The 21,388-nt window shown below is 47.2% G+C and overlaps 1 protein-coding gene across 1 annotated transcript in view; it reads left to right on the forward strand.

The window, feature by feature from the left end:
• LOC147691863 (nuclear RNA export factor 1-like) overlaps window positions 1-19,050 on the forward strand; it is a 964,523-nt gene extending 945,473 nt beyond the window's left edge. Inside the window, exon 21 of the mRNA XM_086938137.1 lies at window positions 14,828-19,050. Coding sequence (XP_086794263.1) covers window positions 14,828-14,866 — 39 coding nt within the window. The 3' untranslated portion in view covers window positions 14,867-19,050. The remainder of the gene's footprint in view (window positions 1-14,827) is intronic.
• Window positions 19,051-21,388: the final 2,338 nt, after the last annotated feature.

Raw genomic sequence — 21,388 nt, forward strand, 5'->3', positions numbered from 1 at the left:
CACCAGGGCGCGGGAAACATGGAACCATTGTTACATTTTGCGGAGTCATTGTTTGACATCCTCCTTGAACGTGGGCACGGCCCTCCTCGGGGGACCCCGTGGATCGTGCTGTGGCACATCTGCCGGCTCCCACTGACCCTATCTGTTTGACCCTCCATTCTGGAGCTGGACGACTTGTGCTTCAGGCAGCTCTCTCTATCACTCCTGTTCCATTGCATTCTCCCACTCGGAAGTCTCGGTGGTTGGAGTCATATGGCCGCGATGTGTTTGCATCCCCCAACTCGGGACTCCGGTCCCTCAACACATTGTGTGTATTTGCTCGGGCTACATTTCCCCTTTGGGACGCTGTTGACCGGCTCCTTCCCTCCTTGCTGGGGATCTCTCGTGCCGATCTGGCCCGCCTAATCAGTGATGGCCATGATATGGCACACTTTTCAGTTCGGTCTGCCATGGACACCACGGACACTGTGGGTCGAACTATGGCCAGGTCGGTTGCCATACGCGGCACGTGTGGTTGCATGATGGCGTTTTCCCAGAGCATGTTCAGGAGCGGCTTAAAGATATACCATTCTGGTACAGCTGGTTAAGCTGTGTTTACCTTTCTTTTGAGCCTCTGCCTACCAGCTTGTCTCAAGAGGGGCCCTTCTTTTGTAGGGTTGTGCCTTACCCTTTGTGCAGTATTTGTTGGCATTCATATTGCTACTCTTCTTTGCCCAGGAACTTTTGGGGCAGGCTGACTCTTCCTACTGTTGTAGAATGCCTCCTCTGGTGAGATCCATAGGATTGGTTTCTCTCCAAGGGTTACCATTGGTTGTCTATGGTTGGTCCGTAATACAGCCCCGCCCTGGCGTATTCCTACAACTTCGCCATGCACGTTTTGCCTTTCTATCGGTAGACATGCGCCCCTGGGGGGGGGGGCAGGTCTTTCCTGGCACAGTCTCCGGTTCCTTGCTTCTTGTAGGACACATGGTTCGGTATGGCCCTTCCTGTCCTGTGCATATTCCTAGTTCTCAAGGAGTGGCTCTGGTCTATGCCTTTCAGCCTCTGGCTCTGTGCTCCACCCCTGATGTTTTTCTGGGTGTGAGCCCTTACTCCCATTATGGCACAGGCGCTTCTTTATGTAGCATTACTGTGTGTGCATTCTTCTCGACATTCTCCATATTGGTAGACAGTGTCGGTCTTTGGCGGTGTAGGCTTTGGCACCAGGCTTCTGTCTGTGCCTTCTTTCTATCCTTTATGGCCAGTCTTGTGGCCTATGTTCCCGCTGTCTCACAGGAGACCAGGATTATTCCCCCTCGGGTACCTGTTATTTTTTCTGCATTCTTAACTGTTATGCAGCACACCGGCGCTGTGGTGCCGCTTGCATTACTCCCCAATTTAGGAAGTAGTCACTCCATGTACGTGTGTCGCCATTTCTGTCTCTTGTGTGTATATCTTGGATTCTACACGCCACTGGGTGCTCGCATACTAAGTCTTTTTTGCCTTAGTGTCAGACATTCTTGCTTACTCTTTCCTCCGGGGAAGTGTCCTCTGTGTGTTAATAGCCTTGCAGGTTATCCACTCACAGTGGTGCCTTTTAACTCGTTTGGCTGCATGCCTACCTCCTGAGCTTTTGTACAAGTGGTGGCTCTTCTTGTTGGCACTAGGCTCTGGGCTCGGCCCTGCCACTGTTGTCCCATGTCCTAGGCAGTACACATTAAGGTGTTTTTTTCTTCCAACACAGGCCTCCTGCTGCAGCTCCGGTTCTTGGGTGGACCGTCTTCCGACGGTCCCCTGTTTCTTGTGGCTTTCACTGTGGTGTGTAGTCAGGTGGTATGCTCTACCGTTGTCATGTTGTTTTGACCCTTGGTACTTCGTTACTCTGAAGTTATTGAGACCGATGCCTGGATCCTTCTTTGAAGGTCTCACTGCATTGTTTCTTATGTTGGCACAGAACTTTCTAGTTCTGTTTTCCTTTCGTCTATGTCTGGGCGAAAGAGATCTCACACCGTCCCTCGTCGGATTTGGTGTCTTTACCATCCCTTGTTCATGCTCCTTAAGGTGTGTCATGGGTCTGATGCCTGTTGTCCTGGCATTGTGGTTTCCACCGTTTTTTCGTCAGCCTCTTGACGAATATGTTCTCCTGGAACTTGGTGGTTGTTTCGAGACCCTCCGCCTATAGGGTATGGCTTTGGTATCTATTCTAAGTTAAGGAATCTGCGGCTAGATGTCTCTATCAGACAGAGGAGTTACTTACCTTCGGGAACGATATATCTGGTAGAGACACAGTCTAGCCGCAGATTCCTTAACGCCCGCCCATCCTCCCCACTCTGCGAAGACCTTTTCATATGGTGTCTTTCCACCTGGCCTCCCTCTTTCTGGTGGCCTTGGTCTTCCGGAGGTGTGCTCTTGCACCTCACTCTGGGGTAGGGTGTGTTGTTCTGCGTGGGGACCTTGGGCCTCTTCTCTATCCTAGTGTTGATTGGTGGCGCATTCTCACACCTTCTGCTGGTGCAGGGGGATTTCTTCGGCGTTCAAGCCATTAGGTTCTCCACTTCGTCCACTTTTTTTAGATGGCTTAGGTCTATACTTTTCACTGCCTTCTCTTGTTGATCCTCCTGTGTTCTTTGCGCTGGAGTTATTTTGTTTTTTCTTCCCTTCCACCGCCCCCGCCTGTGCCTCCTTCTCCATTGCAGTCAGTTGGGTTGGGTTCTCTTTGGTACTGCAGTCCCTCCATCACCTTAGGGTGTGTGCAGTAAACTTGTCTGGCAACATGTTCCTTCAATATTGTAGTTCTTTTACCTTCCCTCCTGTGGTGATAATCTGTGTCTGCCTTGTCGTATCCTTTGTGCTGCAGCTGTTAGCCCCACGACATGAGGTGGAGCTTGGCGCTTTGTTAGGCCCTTGCTTGCAGCAAGGGCTCTGTGAGTTCCCTCCAGACCTTCCTAGTGCTGTGTGCTTTTTCAAATTACTTTGGATTATCATTATAAAAAATTTACTCTTTTTTTTACCACACACTGTTCCTATGCTGTGGCAGTTTTTGTCATGGCTCCGCGTTCTGGCGTGGAAACGTTTCCTGTAGAAAACTGACATCAGCACTCCGGGAGGGGCTTATGTGGCTCTACTGCTGTCACTTCCGTGGACGACGTCAGGACACAGCCGGGCGACGCCACCTCCCGGCGTGCAGAGATATTGCTGGGAAAAGGATTTTCCAGATCCAGTCTAATGCCTGGGAGGATATTCTAAGTTAAGGAATCTGCGGCTAGACTGTGTCTCTACCAGATAGATCGTTACCGAAGATAAGTAACTCTTCCATCTAAACACTACAAACAGACGCTTATAGGTAATCTTTTCTATGTAGCAGTGTTCATTAAAATAAATGCAGGCCAGTAGCACGATATTTAGAGCAACCTTACTAATAAATGCACATCCACACATGTATTATACAGTGCAAACATCAAATTCGCGTTTATTACCTCAGTACAGCAAAATTGATATTATAAGAACACATTTTACTGATTCAAAGTGCATGTAAAAATTATTTTAGACCAGAAAATAACTCTTATAGTAGTTAGGACGTCTGTTCTGTGTGTTTTTAAAAAACTGCTCAAATGTAACCTTTTGCATTCTGGTTTTGGTAGAATATATTTGTTAAAAGAAACGTAAATATAAAAAAATACCATGGCATAAAGTAGATGTGCAGAGTATGTTATGCTAAGCACGTTTTCCCTTCATTTAATGTGTTGAAGATTACTTCAGTCTGGGAAAAATGTATTATATACAGTAGTGTTTTTCCAACCTACAGAAGATGTTTCATGAACTTTTTGTCAGGATTGGAGCCTACTAAACAAACCTTTTGGCTGGGCAATATTTTTGTTCAAGTTTTTCCTTCGTGTAAGTGACATCTGTGTATTGTAAGGGGTTGGGAGGGAGAGAAGCAATACCTTATACCTTTGCTGGGCTTCTCTTTGTGGGACTTTGCATGTCTACAAGGGAACATAGCTTTGCAAAGCAAACCCTTCTGTGGATTTGCCCAAGTTTTCACAGTTGCCTTTCTGACCTTGAGAGTGCCTAAACATCAATGGCAGCTCCATAAGTAATAACATGTTTGAGGCATGTGTGCTGTAGATACATATACTTTGCACACTCCGGATGTTTACAAGTTGTTTTTCTTCAAAGAAGTCTTTCCAGTCACAAGGTAAGGTGACTCCTCCTTTCGGTGATAGTGTGCATGGGCATTGAGTCCATTGTTAGATTGTTTTTTTTCCGCCATCAGGTTTGGACGGGTGTTGCTGCGTTCCAGTTCGAAACAGTTCTTCGGGTTCCCCTTGGTGTGCAATCCACTCTGCCCTCGAGGGGATTGTTTTCGTATACGTTTCCCTGTTCTCCGCATATCGAATTAGTAAACAAATTCTCCATCTTCGATCAAAAATCCTCATGGGCGGCCCTCGGGCCTCCTGTTGATGGAACGGACACAGTTTTAGTCCTGTCCTCGGTGCCACTCCAAGTCCCCTTGCACCGACCTACATCATGTTTGTTACTTGTGCTTCTTCGGAGCACAAGGAGGAAGACTGTGACGCTTTTAAATCGTTGCGGTCCAAGAAAACTCGGTGTGGTCGTCGGGCTCGACATCGAGAAATGCAACACCAAGCATTCAACCAACTCCAGATATCTTCTGCGAAGAATCCAAGCAGGAAGAGGTCGAAGAGGAAGAGGCCTTCTCCATTCCAGAGTCTGATCCTGAACTCGAGATTGATTTGAAATCCGAAGACGTGCCTCCGGGACAAGGTGCCATGAGTACAGAAGACCCCTTATCCCCTAAATCCTTTTGCAAAAAGCATAAGGCTACAGCACCACCTCTGCCTTATAGCCAAGGTCGCCACCATGTTTCCGACACCCCGCCTCTTGGCTCGGCACCAAAACAAATTGTCAAGCCTTCCAGCTCAGGACGGAGTTGACCGAGATCATCTTCAAATCCAAAACCCTCCAGTTCAAAGGACAAATCTGTGTTGTAGCCGAAATCCTCGGGCTCAAAGGACAAATCTAGTTCGGAGCCGAAACCTTCCACTCCCAAAAGTGAATCTATCTTGCGCCAAAATCGAAGGACAGCCTCTCTGAGCCACCCGAAGTAATTTTAGACCTTTTTAAAGCTGAATTTGATCCTAAACAAAAGAAGATTTGTCTCAAACCTGATACGGGACATATTTCTGCGAAAACATCTTAACACAAACTTCCTTCAGAGGACCCTGCATATAAGATCCCTCTGAAGAAGAAAAAAGACATGACCACCAGCCCTGCTTATCCTGCCCCACAATCCCCTACACCTCCATCTTTTCCACATTTACCAATTGTAGATCCTTTACACATAACACTTCAGGGATCTCCAAATACACAACCTGAAGGGGATGATATTGATGAAGAAGTCACTTGTTTGCCTGTAGACCCATGGAATGATTGCACAATTGACCCTCCAATGGATATTGATCCAGACCTTTACCCTGCTAAGTCATCACCATTGGACAATATTGTGGCTTATCAAGAACCTATTGCTAGAGCAGCAGAGTTTCATGGGCTAGCCTTAAATAAAGAGCCCTTGGAAGAAGACTTTTTATTTTAAACACTTGGGTCAACACACAGGTCAATGCTAAAGAGCATGATGAGGCATGCAGATGACCTCTGCAAGACCCTTTGCGAGCAGGTATTAACTCCCAAAGTCGATTACAAAATATAAACCTTATCCATCTGATCATGTGTTTATCAAAGGACAATTACCTCTCAACTCCCTAGTGGTTTCCAATGCTCGCAAAGAGCTAATTCGCAAACCTCTGGTGATACACCTCCCCCCGGACAAGAAAACTAAACTTACAGATGCCTCGGGGAAAAAAGTGGTTGCTCAACCCGCTGACCACTGGCGATTCGCAAACACACAGGGCCTACTAGCCAGGTACGACAGGGCACACTTAGACGAGATGGAACAACTGCTCCAATATCTCTCAGACTAACACAAAGCCAAGGCTCAAGAGGTAGTTCAAGAGGGGAAACTCAGCTCTAACGCTTCAATCAGATGTGCTCTTGATGCTTCTGACACCGCAGCTAGAGAGCTCAATACCAGCATTCTTCTTGGAAGGCATGCATGGCTTAGGATTTCAGGGTTTAAACCTGAGGTTCAGCAATCCATTTTAAACACCCCTTTTTACAAAGAATACTTCTTTGGTCCTGAAGCCAATAAATCTTTAGAGAAAATGAAAAAAGACAGCAGTGGCAATGTCAATGGGAGTGCTCCAGTCCTCATCAAATAGGGGCTCTTTTTGCTGACCCTTTTAGAGAAAAGAGCCAAAAACTACATTTTCAGACCCAAATGTTTCCTCTTATAAAAGCAACACACAATCCTCTCCCTTTAGAGGTTTCTATAGAGGAAGCTATAGAGGAAACTGTGAGAAGTTGGCCTGGTATATGCTGTCCACTAGATATAGTGGGCCCCTTGCACCAGTCCAAACAACCCTTATTGATGATTAGGTTTAAGCTCCGTACAATCCTATGGGAAAGTCGCGGTTGGAATTTTAGAGATTAAGGACACTTAGGAGAGGACTTGGAGCAAACGCTTTTAGACTTAAAGGGTTCTAAGGCCAGCACCCACGTGAGCACCGCAGTACTCGTGTTACCTAACACAGGGAAGCCGGTGCTTAGGTGTCAAATGGTGTTGGGAATCTTCGCTATCTTCAATGGAGAGTTGCTGCAAAGTGCTGCTGCCATGGAAAGGAAAAGTGTCCAGTGTGATCCAAGCCTGGATCAAAGATGTGAAGAACCTGAAAGCAGAGGGGACAGAGTCTGGGTCACTTGCGAGTGACCTGGGCCTGATAGACGAATGCCTACCGATGTCGGGTGTTTCAGGTGCGATGAGGTGAAGCTTGACACAACTGCTACGGGGACCAGGAGGCGTCGATGACGACCACAGTCTGCAGGGGAGCTGTCCCACGAAGGATGTCGAGTGCTGGGGGGTCGGTGTCCGGATTGGAGACCAACAAGCCTTGGCAACGGCAACCCACTCAAGCGGCAACCCACGCGGTGAGAGTAAAACTGCTTTGGTGTGGACCAGCAAGGTTCTGTTGTCTCCCCAAGCGATGGAGAGTCGAAGCACATCTGGAGCAACCAGGTAAGCCCGTTGAAAGTTAAAGTACCATTCTCAGGTACCCACAAGTTGACGGACAAGGGATCGCAAAGGGACATCAAGAGGAATCACTAAATACCAACCCACGGGTCACTCGAGGAGTGTAGACTAGTAATCTTCGGTGGAATCACTGCTTGGGGTCTGGACTACAAGTAGCCCAAAGCACAGCCTCTAGGTTCGCCAAGAAGCATATACTGCTGCAAATGTCCAGGGGTTCGGATTGCATGGTCCCCATGAGGGCTTTGGATCTCGGGAATGCCGAGAGCACGAATCGGCCTCAGGAAAGCTTGAAGAAGCTTGGAAACCCACCTCCTGTGTTGCAAAGTCTTTGGAGTCCTTCAGGAGCTGCGTAGTTGCAAACCGGACAGATGCTTCTTTGGTGCCTCACTTGCAGAGGAGTCACTCCTTTACTCCAAGGGAGATTCTAATGTCATCCAACGTCGTGTAGATAGTAGAAGTTCTGGGATTCTGTAGCATAGTTTTGTCCAGGTAAATCTAAAGTCCTGTAGTCGGGGGTTCCTACTTTGTACCCAAGGAAGGGGTGGGACAAACTCTGGGGCCCCACCTATGGGAGGGTCAGGACAGAGGGGTGGCTACACCCATATCCTTTGTCCAGTTTTGCGCCAGAGCAGGGACTGGTAGCCCCTGCAACCGGTTTGAGCTGGACTATGCACAGGGACACCAAATGTGCCCCTAGTGCAGACATCCAAGCAGTCTTGGAGTGCGCCCACCCAGCCCCAATACACTAAAGCCTGTCTGGGAGGTGGTCACACCTCCCTGTGACAGGAAACCTATTGTCCAGGCCTCTCCTGCCGGAGTATCGTCCAGCAGCTGGAGGGCAGACTCGTGTCTGTGGCTGGCAGCATCCATTTTGTGATGCTGGGTCTGTGAAGCTGTTACCGGGTGTACCAGTGCTGTCATGTTTCTCCCTCTAGTAGGGTGGAATCATACCTCCCACACCAGTTACTGGTGTGGAGGTATGATTCCAAGGTGTTTGACACCAAACACAACATGTTTCCATGCAGCCATTCCAAAGTTAGCATTTACCGCAAGGTTATAATGCACTTAAGAGTATATGGTTTGGCTGCATCACAAACATCCCCGGATAAAAGGTTCAGAAGGCTGCAGAGGGGCTCTGCTCATGCATGGCCACCCTCTCACATAAAACCCAGCACCCTGCCTTCAGGATTGATAAGGCCTGCCATAGGGGTGACTGGTAGTGCAGCAATATGGATAGATATAGGGAACCTATATCTAAGTAAGGGGTGCATACACCACCTTACACAGGCTGCTGTAAGGCCTGTTGTGTAATTTTAAATGGGCTCCCAGGGGTGGAATACATGCTGCAGCCCCTGAGAGGCCCCTGGGGTATCTATACCCTAGGTACATAGTATACCATATACTAGGGACTTATAAGGGTACCCCGAAATCCAATCTGTGGTGTATCTAAAGTACATGCAATTATTTTGGAGAGGAAGCAGCTAGGCTGGGGCCCTGGATAGCAGGATCCCACCCAGACTAAAGTCGAAAAACAATGAAACATCAGCAGCAAAAAGTGGGGGTAACCATAAAAAGCAGACCCTACTCTCTTACAAAAACCATTCCAAAGGTAGGGGTAAAGGCGCAACACTGCGTAACACTCCTTCCCTTAACAAACAGTGACTTGCCCACATCCCCTACCCCCTCCTTTTACTTAACACCCGTCAGGGGAAGACTTCAGCTGTTTCTCAACATTTGGCAATCCATATCAACCGACAAATTGGTGATCGACCTTATCCGACAAAGCGATTGCCTGGAGCATACCACCAATCCTCCAAACATTCCACCTCGCATTCACAAACTGTTGTCAGACCACTTACAGTTAGTCAAACAAGAGGTGCAATCTCTCTTAGAAAAGGGAGCCATAGAACCAGTTCTATTACATTACTACGGTTCAGAAGTTTACTCTCTCTATTTTCTAATCCCAAAAAGGAAGGCCCCTTAAGATCAATTTTGGATCTCAGACTGTTACAACAGTAGATACTGTCAGAACATTTCCATATGGTCATGCTTCAACAGGTCCTTCCACTTCTACAGCAAGGCGATTTTATGTCCACACTAGACTTAAAGATGCATATTTTCACATTCCAGTTCATCCTGGAATGCCCTTCCTAGAGAGCTCCGGATGGAACCTGTTCACCTTAAATTTAGAAGAGCACTTAAAACCTTTCTCTTCCCTACCATCCCTTAATTCCGTCCCCCATTGAGTTCACTAGGTTCAGGTTAGGATCAGCGCTGGGACGCTCCAGGGCAGTCATGCGCTCTACAAGTCCAAATCAAATCAAATCAAATCAAATCCAGCTCATCGCAAATATCTCAGATTTGTAATAGCAGGCAAATACTATCAGTTCAAAGTACACCCATTCGGAGTAACTACTGCTCCTAGAGTGTTTACCAAATGTTCAGCAGTAGTGGCAGATCTTTTCAGAAAACAACAAATTCAAGTCTTCCCGTACCTAGACGACTGGCTCATCAAAGCCAGCACACCTCAAAAGTGTCTAGGACACACTCATACCACACTACACCTACTTCACCAATTTAGTTTCATGGTCAACATGCAAAAGTCTCACCTATAGTCTTCACAGATACAATCTTATCTAGGAGACACTCTCACTACTCAAACAGCTCTGGCCACTCCCAATGCAGCCAGAATTCGCAATATCCAAGCTTTATTGCTACAATTCTAGACCGACCAACCCTTACCAGCCAGAACTTTAATGCAACTACTAGGAATGATGGCATCATGCATCGCAATAGTTCCTCATGCAAAACTACACGTTTCCTCTACAAGAATGTTTAGCACGTCAGGTAATTAATCACAGGGTCAATTAACAGATCTAGTGTTGGTAGACAGCCGCACCCATCGCTCTCTGCAGTAGTGGAACCCAAAAAATTTATCAAAAGGGCGGCCCTTTATCGACCCTGTTCCACAAATTGTGCTAATAGCAGACGCATCTCGCACACGTTGAGATGCACATCTCCACCATTATACAATCCAGGGTCTTTGGCACAACAAGCACAAACATCTCCACATAAAGTATCTAGAGCTTCTAGCAGTATTTCTAGTGCTGAACGCTTTTCAGTATCATCTCAAAGACAAAATTGTCCTAGTCCGCACAGACAACATGACAGCTTTGCACTATGTACAAAAACAGGGGGGACACACTCTCTCCAACTGTCACGCCTCTCTCAGACCATTTGGAACTGAGCAATCCATCGCAGGATTCCTCTTCTAGCAGAACACCTTCCATTAGTGAACAATCAAATTGCTGACCTCCTTAGCAGAAAGACTCAGCAAAAACACGAGTGGACCTTCATCCCCAAATTCTCCTTCCATACTTTCAACAATGGGGATACCCACAAATAGCTCTGTTTGCCACAGTAGACAACGCACAATGCCCAAACTTCGCCTCCGGGTTCCCACACCCTCTCTCCTAAGGCAATGCCCAATGGATGAATTGGCCAGGGATATTTGCCTAGGCTTTTCCAACTCTCCCATCTCCTTCAATTTCTGGTTCGCAAACTCAGGCAAATATCACTCACACTCATTTTGATAGGTCCCACATGGGCCCGTCAACCATGGTACACCACCCTGTTAGAGCTATCAATAGTTCCACATGAAAAACTACATCTCACCTCCAGTCTTCTCACTCAGAACCATGGGGAGCTTTCCTCCCCGGCCCTGGCGGTGCCGCGGGTGGAGGCGGGGGCCTGGGGTGCTTTCCCTAATCCCTATCGGCCCTCTACGTGGGCTGCAGCCCCGTGCGAGGTTGAGCCAGCGCCTTTTCGGCGCCGTTCCTTAGCCGAGCCGGTTCTGACTCCACCCCATTCTCCTAGGGAGCACGTGGTTGTGGAAGTCGACTCGGCGCCGCCATTGTTCACTCCGGCGCCGATCGACATCGAGCCGGCACCTGTGGCGGACTCCGTGGCGCTGTGCCGACGTCGGGTCCTTGATTCATCTCCGGAGGTTCCTTCCTCTCCGGAAGGTTGTCATCTCCTGGTTTCTTCTTCTCTGGAGACAGGACGCCGCACCATTGCCTTTTCACTGGCGTCTTCCGGGGAGGGCTCCTCGCCGTCCCCGCAGCCTCAATCCTCGGTCCCTCTTTTCCGCAGCTCGCGGTTGGCTCCTCCACTGGCTTCTACACCTTCCCCGGGGGTCCCTCAGGCTCCCCACTTGTCCATGGATCCCCCACCATTCAGGGGCTGGCCGCTTTCCCGTCTAGCTGGACTTGGGGACGGTAGGCTCAGTTTGCAGCTGTCGCCCACGGACGAGTTGCTTTCTCCCCCCCGGAGACCAGTGTTGCCTTTGTTCGGGCTATTTCCACGGCTGCTAGCATTTTGCGAATGGGGGACTCCGTCACTCCTTTCCCTACGGACAACCTCTTGGAAGTTCTCCACCAGGGCTTTGGTGGACGGGAGCTGTTCCTTCCTTTCGAAGCATCACCCCATAACTCTCTTTTGGGGGTATGGGGGTGTCCTGCCACGGGTGATCCAGTGCCTCAGCCGCTCCTGCATTGCCAGCGTCCTCCTCCACACGACCCAGTCTGCCTTTCATTCCATCCTTCTACTCAGGGCTCTCTTCTGCGGGCTGCTTTTCCATCCTTGCCTGTGGTGTTGTTTCCTCCATCTCGGGAGGCCCTGTGGTTGGATTCATGGGGGCGTAACATCTTTGCTTCATTCAGTGCTGCTTTGCAGGCGCTCAACACTATTTGTGTGTTGTCCAGGGCTACCTCTAGCCTGTGGGATTCTGTGGAGTCCCTTCTTTCTCATGTCTCCCGTGAGGGTGCCCGCGCTGATCTGCGACACCATGTGTTGGATCGTCGAGAGCTGGCCGCTTTTATTCTCGGTGCGGCCTTGGATGTTGCTGATGCTCTAAGCTGTGCTATAGCCAGTTCTGTTGGCTCCCCGTTGCCAGGCTTGGCTGCGGGATGCTGTTTCTCCTGAGAATATTAGGGAGCGTCTGGTTGACCTGCCCTTTGATGGGGTCCTTTTGTGTAACACTCATGCGGACTCTGCCATTCAGCGTCTCCTTGCGGGGCTCGGTCCCCCCTCCCCCTCCGTAGGCTGGCCTGTTGATCCTCTGGGCTTGATGGGAGGCCTTATCCCACCTGCTTCCTAGAATCTGGTGTTTTGAGTGGCCAGTTTGTATGTTGTGTGTGGCTTGACGTGCCTTTGGGGTCCCTTGGTTGGCCCCTCTCTTCTGTTGGCTGATGGTTCATCCCTTTTGGCAAGTGTGTATTTTTAGGCTGATTGCTAAGCCCTCTGTGGTTCCTACCGCAGGTCTTATGTTCTGCTGTGGGATTTTTCCCTAAGAGTGGTTCCCATGTTTTCTTTGGGACATGTCATACCCTAAGTGGGGTACTTGCAACTATTGTATAGCTCTGTTCTACGCTGGGAGGGTGTGGACTCCATTTTGCGGGTTCCACGCCTTTTCTGGCGTCGCTGTATACCGCTGGTGCGGTTTCTTTGATCTTGTCTGGGCGTAGCTTGCGATGCTCCAGGTTCTGTCATTCTCAGTATCTGCTGCATCGCTGGACCAGCTTTGGCATGCCGTCTGCGGCGTTGTGCTGTGGTGTTTCCGCCCTTTTTTGTCCTGCGTTTCGGCCTGGTCCTCTGTCTGGTGTTCCAGGGGAGGATAGGATTCCTAGTATTTTCCTGTCTTCTGGCTGACGGCTTTAGTCCGTCCTCTGTATTGCTCCTCTTCCCTTCTGGTTGGTCCCACTTCTTTTCGTGGGTTGGTTATGTCCGGAACGGTCTCCTTTTAGGGGTTGTTCTGGATTTCGCTGGTCTTTGCTTTCGTCTTGTGCTCGGCTTGATCTGGGAGCTCGGTTTCATGGTACTCGCCAGCTGCTGGCTGTGCCCGCCTGTTCTTTCTGGTCCAAGGCCGGGGGCCTTGGTGTGGGCCCTTGTGCTCCTGCCTCTTGTTCTGCTGGAGTCTTGTGAGACTACGTCTTTCTTCTCACGCCTGCCTTTCTTGACTGTGGAGCCGTTTCTGCCTTGTCCGCTGACTCGAAACTGTGGCCGGTTCAGCTGTCCCCTTCACTGTGTGTGTTTTCCTGTGGGGGGCTTTGTCTCCATTTCTACCTCTTCTCCTTGGAGCCTTGGGGTGATTCATTCTTCCTCGGTACTCCTCTGCCGTTGGCTGTCCCTCTGGGGCTTTCTGACGGATGTTCCTGGTACCTTGACTGGGCTTGGGGTGTCCTGGCCTCCCTTCTCTCCATCCTTGCCTCCTTCTGCTTGGTGGGGGCTGGGCCGCCCTTCTTGCCCTCATTACACATCACCTGCTGGGGCCCTGTGTTTCTCCCTACTGGGAGGCTCTCTCGCAGGCCCTCCTCCTCCTTCTGGGTATGGCTAGGGTATCTATTCTACGTTAAGGAATCTGCGGCTAGTAGTCTCTATCAGATGTACAAGTTAGTTACCTTCTGTACCGATGTATCTGGTAGAGACGATTCTAGCCGCAGATTCCTTCACAACCCGCCCTTCCTCCCCGGTCTGCGAGGACCTTCAGCTTGGTCTTCTGCACACGCCTGCCTCCGGGTGGTTTTGCCTTCTGCGAGGGCCCTCTTTCACTTCCTCCTTACTGGGATGCTTTGTTATGTTTGTTTGATCCACTCCTTCCTTTCTGCTGATTGGTTAGTGGGTTCCTGGGTACTTCTGCGTCCCTGCACCCTGGTCTTCCACTGTGGGGCCTACTCACACTCTTCCCTTTTTCATTGCTTGAAATTTCTACTCCTCTGTAGTGCCTGGCACTCTCCTGAATGGTGCTGTTCCTCACCATTTGCTTTTTCCTTTCTGTGTATCTGTATTTTTCGCACACTGTTCCTATATTCTCACAGTTTTTTTTGTGATGGCCTCCCGTTGTGTCATGGAAAAGTTCTCCGAAGAAAACGGACGTTGCCGCGCCGATGTGGGGCTTAGATGACCGTGCTGACGTCATGCCCACTGACGACGTCTGTACTATACTCACTTATTCCATTCTCACCCTCTTGCGGAAAACAAACTACCAAAGGAGTCTATGCCCATGCGCACTATAATGGAAAGGAGGAGTCACCTTACCTCCTGACTGGAAAGACTTCTATGATAAAAAAAAACACTTGCAAACATCAGTACCCAACACTAGATGGCAGGAGTATGCAAAGCATTTGAATATACAGCTCTACATGCCAAGAACAGAATCTTACTGGGCAAGTAACATAATCCTTCATTTATAATTGCAAAACATATAATTTAATTCTAAATGTGCCTTTGTCTTAACTGTGGTGGGAGAACTATGTTTAGCGTTTTTTAAAAGCGCCTAATAGCTGTAAAAGCGTAGTAATGCAGGGTCCCCTGGAGGTCAGTTTTGAGGGATGCAGTTGTCAGATTATCAGAAAAACTGATGCCGAAGCATGTATAAGCTTCAAGCCATATAACTTTTAAGGGTTGGGAACTCCTCTTTGTATTGCCGGGCTCTCTGTTTTGTCTGAGTTAGAAACAGAGTGGAGTACACAAATGTTGGTTGTGGGTTTTTAAAAAAAAATGTTTCCCCTCACTAAACTTCAGTTCAGTTTTCATAGAGAATGTATGTAAAGAAATCATGATTATTATCATCTGAATGTTTTGTGTCTCGTCTAAAACCTCTAACCTCTTTTCTTATTGCAGTTGGAGGGAAAAATACCTGATGTCGCCTTCCTGAAGTGATGTTGTATTTGACAGTTTCCAGCAAGCAACATGAGGCTAATTCAACCCTTGCTTTTTTTTACATTTCAATCCAACACCTGCCAGTGCGGGGGATGTACTGAACTCTGGGACATGTGGCATCCACCTGTGAATGATCCAGGTGTGCTGCGAAGTGCACCCTCTGTCAAGTGTGGACGATACATAAAGGGCAGATTATTTTTGTAAAATTTGTTGTGTTTTGAGATAGTGTCATCTTCATTTATTAGATCCCTCCCCTGCATCGCGCCATTTTTTTGTTTTCTAATATATTTTATACTATGAGGTTAGGGGGGGGGGGTCTGTTTTAAAAAGCACTTGGCCTTTCAGAACGTACTGTGAAGGACCCCAAGGGTCGACAAGGGTGGGTGGGGATAAATTAGGGAGTTGTTTAATTTCCATATAAGCAGGTCTGGATGCTACCATGGGCAGATCTAATCTCTCCCCCTCCCATCCCCTTAAATCTGTAATTTTCTTTCTCCTGTTGTCCCCATTAATTTTTGTCTGTTTTTTTCCCTAATTGCATCTTTTTTCTGAGGGAAACTTTGTGCTATCACATTTTCTCAATTTTTTCCCCCTTTGGTACTATCACGTTTTTATGATCGTGTAATTTCTTTCCTTTCACCTGAACACGCAGTTGATTTGTATCTGGTTATTTGTTAGAATTTTGCTCTGTTTTTAATAGTTGTGAGCCGTGGTAGCCTTTTGCATTTTAAATCACTGTGCAACAGCTGCCTCCTTCTGAACCCTTGCCCAAAAAGATCTGCCTATTGTCTCTGTCCTGCGAAATTATGGATAGAAATAGCTGCCACTCAGAAAGTTAATAGATTGTTCTCAAAATACAAAGGAAACTCCAATGTCATGAAAGTTACTTAAAACTCCATTCTTCCAAAATTATAAGACCTAAAATACCATTTTACAGCAAATGCTTCGAGGAAAATCATAACAAAGTACTAGGCATGTTTTCTGGTCTTTGGATAAGCCCTCAAGCAAGGGCCTCAAGGAGTAAAGCAAATGTTTAGCTACATTTTGGAGTTTCCTTTGTATTTTGCACCAGTGTGGTGTGAGCAACCCTGGAGTCAAGAGATCTATTGCCCTGTTAGCAGTTTTCCATGCCCACAGTTTGATTCTAGCACCACTGGACAAACAAAATTCCTGTCTGTAGATTTGAAAGGCGCAAAGTATTGGAGTGATAATGGAATGGATAGAAAAAGATTTGTTTTGGGGCTAGGGAAGGAGGTCTCAGGTTGGGTATTGATTTATGCAAGGGTCCTGCATTAGGATAAAGTTTGAGAGGGAGGTCTGGGGTTAGGAGCCGTGTGAGAGGTGGGTTGGGAGGATGTGCTTTGGGATAGTGGTTTTAGAGATAGTAAGTTGGGAGATGATGGGAGGGAGAGAATTGCAATGGGTTTGGTGGAGCTTGTGGTAGCTGGGGTACAGGGTGGGGTTTGGGCAGGAGAGGGAAAGGGAACAAGGTGGTTTGTGGGAGGGAGGTGACAGGGAGATGGATTGCTTGTAAATGTATGCCTGTTTCATCATGTGCAGCTGCGTCTTATTCTTAATCATATAAGTTATGTACCTTATTGAAAGGTGAGTTAAGTAGGACTTCAACACCAAAACTGCATACTCCGGTGGATCCGAATTTGGATCTTCCATGGACTATCCACCCTCTTCCCCATTCAGATGTTTCAATATTGTGGCCTCCACCCCTCATTTTACTCTTACTACCTTTTTGGAAAACAGTTTCCATACACCACACATTTCCTACTAGTTAAGAATGTTTATTTTCAGTCTGAGTGCTCCATTCAGGTCACTTTAGTGGTGGGGCATTGAGATGCCTAGTGGTGGCCTTCTGTGATCTGGGAAATTCAGATAGATTTGAAATCTGAGATGTGCTGTTGCCAAAAATGTGCCTGGTTTGCAGGACCCTTCCCCCAAGAAACTCAATCCCCACTCCTTTCAATTCCCTGTTCCCCTCTCTCTCTCTGTCTCCCCTTGCTTGCCAGTAAGTGGATTCCCTTTTTCATCTGGCAGGCCTGTCTTTATTTCAAAGCCCAGTAGGTTGTTGTTTTTGAAGTGCCTTGCATGCCATTTACCCCCTACCTGAACTCTTCCAGCGTTTCACTACCCCACCCCTCTTGCAGAGATCCTTCAAGATAACTCTTGGTAGAAAAGGGTAGGACTGACTTGGAAACCATAGTAAGCATACTCATCCAGACAATCAGCATGCAGGATAGAAGCAAACAAAGCTGCAACGATGTCCTCACCATGGGGGAGGGAGGGTGGAAGGGTTGGAAGGGCATGAAGGTTTCCTCTTTGAAAGTGACTACCACCCGGTACTCATTGCCCCATTGCACCACAGAGTTTTGAGGTGCCACTCTGCAGCTGAGAACTATGCTTCTCAGAGTCAACGAGGATCAGACAACTGCTCGAAGGATACATTTCTCACTAACCTGTGGACACTTGGAGAACATCTACCGAGAAGACAGGGCACTGTGTCTGCCTGCGGTAAAAACAACACTACTGCAAGGCACTCTGTCTGTTGCAAGTAAATTTTGATGCCACTTCAACATCCAATAGAGTGGTGTCATCAGCAGGGTCTCGATTCTCTCTTCAGTCAGGAGACTGGATTTCTGTTTCCGCCTCCCCCTGCCATTGGCACTGGACAGCTTCAAGAAGATTAATCAAAATGATTCTTTGCTTCAAGGGTGGGTGGGCTAGAGAAGGAGCTCTATTTGAATGTCTCTTAAAATGGAAATCCACTGTGAATAGCCACTTCCATGGAGGAGAAATAAAACCTGCAGTTGCCACGTTAGCAGCGATCCTTCCATGGTGGATTCCTAAGCCACAAAATGTACTTAGGAGCGGGATATCCTTGTTTTTATGTGAGGTCAATTGAACAGCATTATTTTCTCATCTGACCAAAAGGACAGCCCTTTCTTCAGGCATTGCTTTTCTTTCCTTTTTGCTGTGTCTTTGTTGGATGTGTATGCAGACTATGAAACTCTGAGCCTTCCTAACCCTAATCCTTTCCCTACAACCTCTAATGTCCAATCTGATCCACCAGAGCTGTCCTTATGCCATTCATGTCATTTTTTGATTGTCAGTTAGATCACCTATTGGGGTGAGGGTTCCGATGTGGAATGAATGACGAATTTTTGCATCTTAATTCCACTGTCCGTTCCAGCTCTTTCTCTTGGCAGTCACTTCAAAAAATGTACTCGCTAAAGATTTAGGGGCTGATGCCTGAACCCTGGCAGGAATGAAGGAATCTGGCATTGCATACCTTTCTGTGAAATATCTGCACTTTGTGTCAAGAAAAATCTTCACGGAGCTTGTGACATTTCTACGTTGCTTTGATGCTCTTTAACCGGTCTCACTGCTTATGTTATGATTATCCACCATGTTAGGAAACATGTATTGTATTGTCAAATACATTTTCTTTGTTAAGATGGTTGTGTTCGGAATGTTTCTAGAATCTTTCTAAAATGTGTCTATAAAGTAGTGCTCTGCAACTGTAGATTTGTAGCATGGCATAGCTGTCACAGAAAGCATAAATCTCCTGGTCTGTGCAAGTTAAAAATGTTAGGTGGCTTAGTCACTAAAAGCTTACTAGAAGACCTGGGATGTGGGCATCATTCCCAGGCCCTCCTGTATATAGGAAATTGATTTAAATTTTTGGGACAATGGAACTTATTTAGGTGCACATGCCCGAACCCTTCCCCATTGTCAGGCTTTGAGTATACCTGTAAGCTTTATAAACTAGCATGCTTTTGAGTATAGCAGTGTCTATTAAGAAGCATTTTCTCTTGTAAATGCGCCAACACTAGCCATTAAACTTAATGTCCTTTGAACATTATTGTCCCTATAGGTTTCCATGAATTCGACTTCTACTGCACAATGTGACTCATCAGTGGTTCTTTTATCATTGACAACCAAGTCACCATGTATTGAAAACCCTCATAGATTTAGATTACTAAATCTTTGTCAGTGACTTCCGTCAATCTACAGCTAGATCTTAGTTTGTGGCTCCCACTCCATTGGTGGCAATATCTTTGTCAGTAGCACTCTTTTCTCCAGCTACAAAACCCTTGTCAATTACTTTGCCAACCGATAAAAAAAGAAAACATTGGATGACTCTTGCTCGACTAGTGCGCTTTTGTCAGTTAGCTGTACAGTCATAGCACGTGCTGCTGTAGATTACATGCTTTCCACACTCCAGCCATTTATTGTTGGGCTTGGTACGTTTTGGAACATTGTCAGCTTCTGATAGCAACTTCTAGCCACATATTCATCTTCTTGTGAATTTCCCAGGTGTCAGACTGGGTCAAGGGAATTTTGAGAGCTATTCCTTAGCACTTTGATAGGTGGCATCGTGCTGCTCTGAATCAGATTTGTCCCTCCCCAGATGTGATGTGATGTTGAGGCCACTGTAGCTCGGCCACTTCCATGTGCTGAAGTCAGTTTTTCTTTCCATGCCTCCCAACTTTTTTCTGTAGCTCTTTTGAAACCGATCAGCTTGACAGAATTTCTTCCCTCAACTTTTTGAGTGTGCAAAGGACATATTCTCTCCTAAGACCACAGGGTTTAAATCTTGCAAGGACCACAACAGTCGGATGTCAGACATCATGGGTGTTACTGTCTCCTTTGCCTCTGCTCCATGCATGACTCTATGTCGTGTGAATGCTATGAAAAGATGAATATGAAGGACCTCTGTGACCCCAAAGCCAAACTTGATGTTGCAAACTGCAGTGGAAACCTAAAAAGTATCAGCCAAAGGTGCAGTGTTCTTGTTCCTAGGGCTGATCTCATGGCTTTTTATCTCCAAAATTCAGGAGTTCTGGTAAGTCCAATAAATTAAAAAAGTACCATAAGTCGAGGTCACACCTACTGTTCATAGTTGTGCAATTCCCTTAATAGCTCCAGGGCCACAGTCGTTCCACCTTAATTCCGCAATTTACCCTAATGCGCCCTGATTTACCCAGGCCTCACTAGTTCCATGAGCTTAAACTGGTTGTGGGCAAAATCTTTAGTGCCCCACAAGATCCCTCTGGAGCGCCTTCAGGTCCTAAGGATCCAAGGGGGCCTCCAGTCAGATTATCACTGGAAGATCTGCCCCAGACTGCACCACTTGACCTCACTTCGAGTGATAAAGGACCCACGCTGGCACCACGACAGACACCACAACACCTGGTCTTGACACTGGCTCCAAACCGAAATTGATCTAATAGTTTTAGAGGATTCAGAAGCTCAGTTCTGCACATTGAATTATTTTCTGGATCAACATGCTGCGCATCTATTCTACCACCTAGTGGTTGAGTCCAGAATCGTGTCTGCCGGACCTTTTTTCCCCCCATTTAGGGTGTCGTCAACCACCATTTGGTGGTAAGTCCATCCCTTGTATGACCATAGATGTGCAGCCTGGAAGTTCCTGTGCATGGTCGCCATCTTCAGATTATTTTTTCTCCCATTGAGTCCGAAAGCAATGCAAGGAGCTCTAAAGAAATCTTAGCCGCAGGATCCGATTCCCGACTTACCACCCTCCAAATCGGATGCTAAACAAAAGGAACTTTACATCAACCCTGAAACAGCACATCTTCTTACCAAACTGCCTCACAAACGCAAACTTGAGTCAGAGGACATACAATATAAGATTCCTTTAAAGAGTAAGAATGTCAGTACTAACCCTACTCCTCTTCCACCACGTTCCCCTGCACCTTTACCACCATCTCCAGTATTTGAACATTTACTTATCACAGCATGATGATGATAAAGATATTCAATTACCTGTAGATCCCTGGAAAGACTACACTATTGATTCACCTGCTGATAATGGCCCAGACCTTTAGCTTACAAAGCCTTCCCCTCCTGACAACAATGTAGGTTATTTAGAGTTGCTTGCTGCACAATATCACGGGTACAACTACACAAAGAATCCCTTGAAGATTTCTTGTTCGAAACTTTCAGTAGTATACACAGATCTAGTCAGACTCTCCATATGCTCAAAGGCATGATGAGACAGGCTAAATCACAAACTTCAGGGAATGCCTCCCCCTCTGGATAAGGAGTCAAAATTAATAGACTCCTCTGGCAAACGAATAGCTGCCCAGGCGGCTAATCATTGGTGCATTGTCAACTCCCAGGCCCTCTTAGCCTGGTATGATAGAGTGCACTGGGACATATGGAGCAGTTGCTCCAATATCTCCCAGATGAGCACAAAGCTAAAGCACAGGATTTTGTACAAGAAGGAAAGCTCATGTCCAATTCCTCCATTAGATGTGCTTCAGATGCTGCCAGCACTGCAGCTTGAGAGATTGACACTAGTGTGTTACTCAGACACGCCTGGTTAAGGATTTCAGGTTTTAATTCTGAAGTCCAGCAATTTATCTTAAACACTCCGTTTGATAAAGAGTATCTTTTCAGGCCTGAAGTTAATCAGGCATTGGAGACATGAAAAAATACACTGAGGTAGCTAAGTCTATGTAAGCTCTACAGTCTCCTAACCGG

This window comes from Lissotriton vulgaris, chromosome 9 (genome assembly GCF_964263255.1).
Source record: "Lissotriton vulgaris chromosome 9, aLisVul1.2, whole genome shotgun sequence".
NCBI classification, from domain to species: Eukaryota; Metazoa; Chordata; class Amphibia; order Caudata; family Salamandridae; genus Lissotriton; species Lissotriton vulgaris.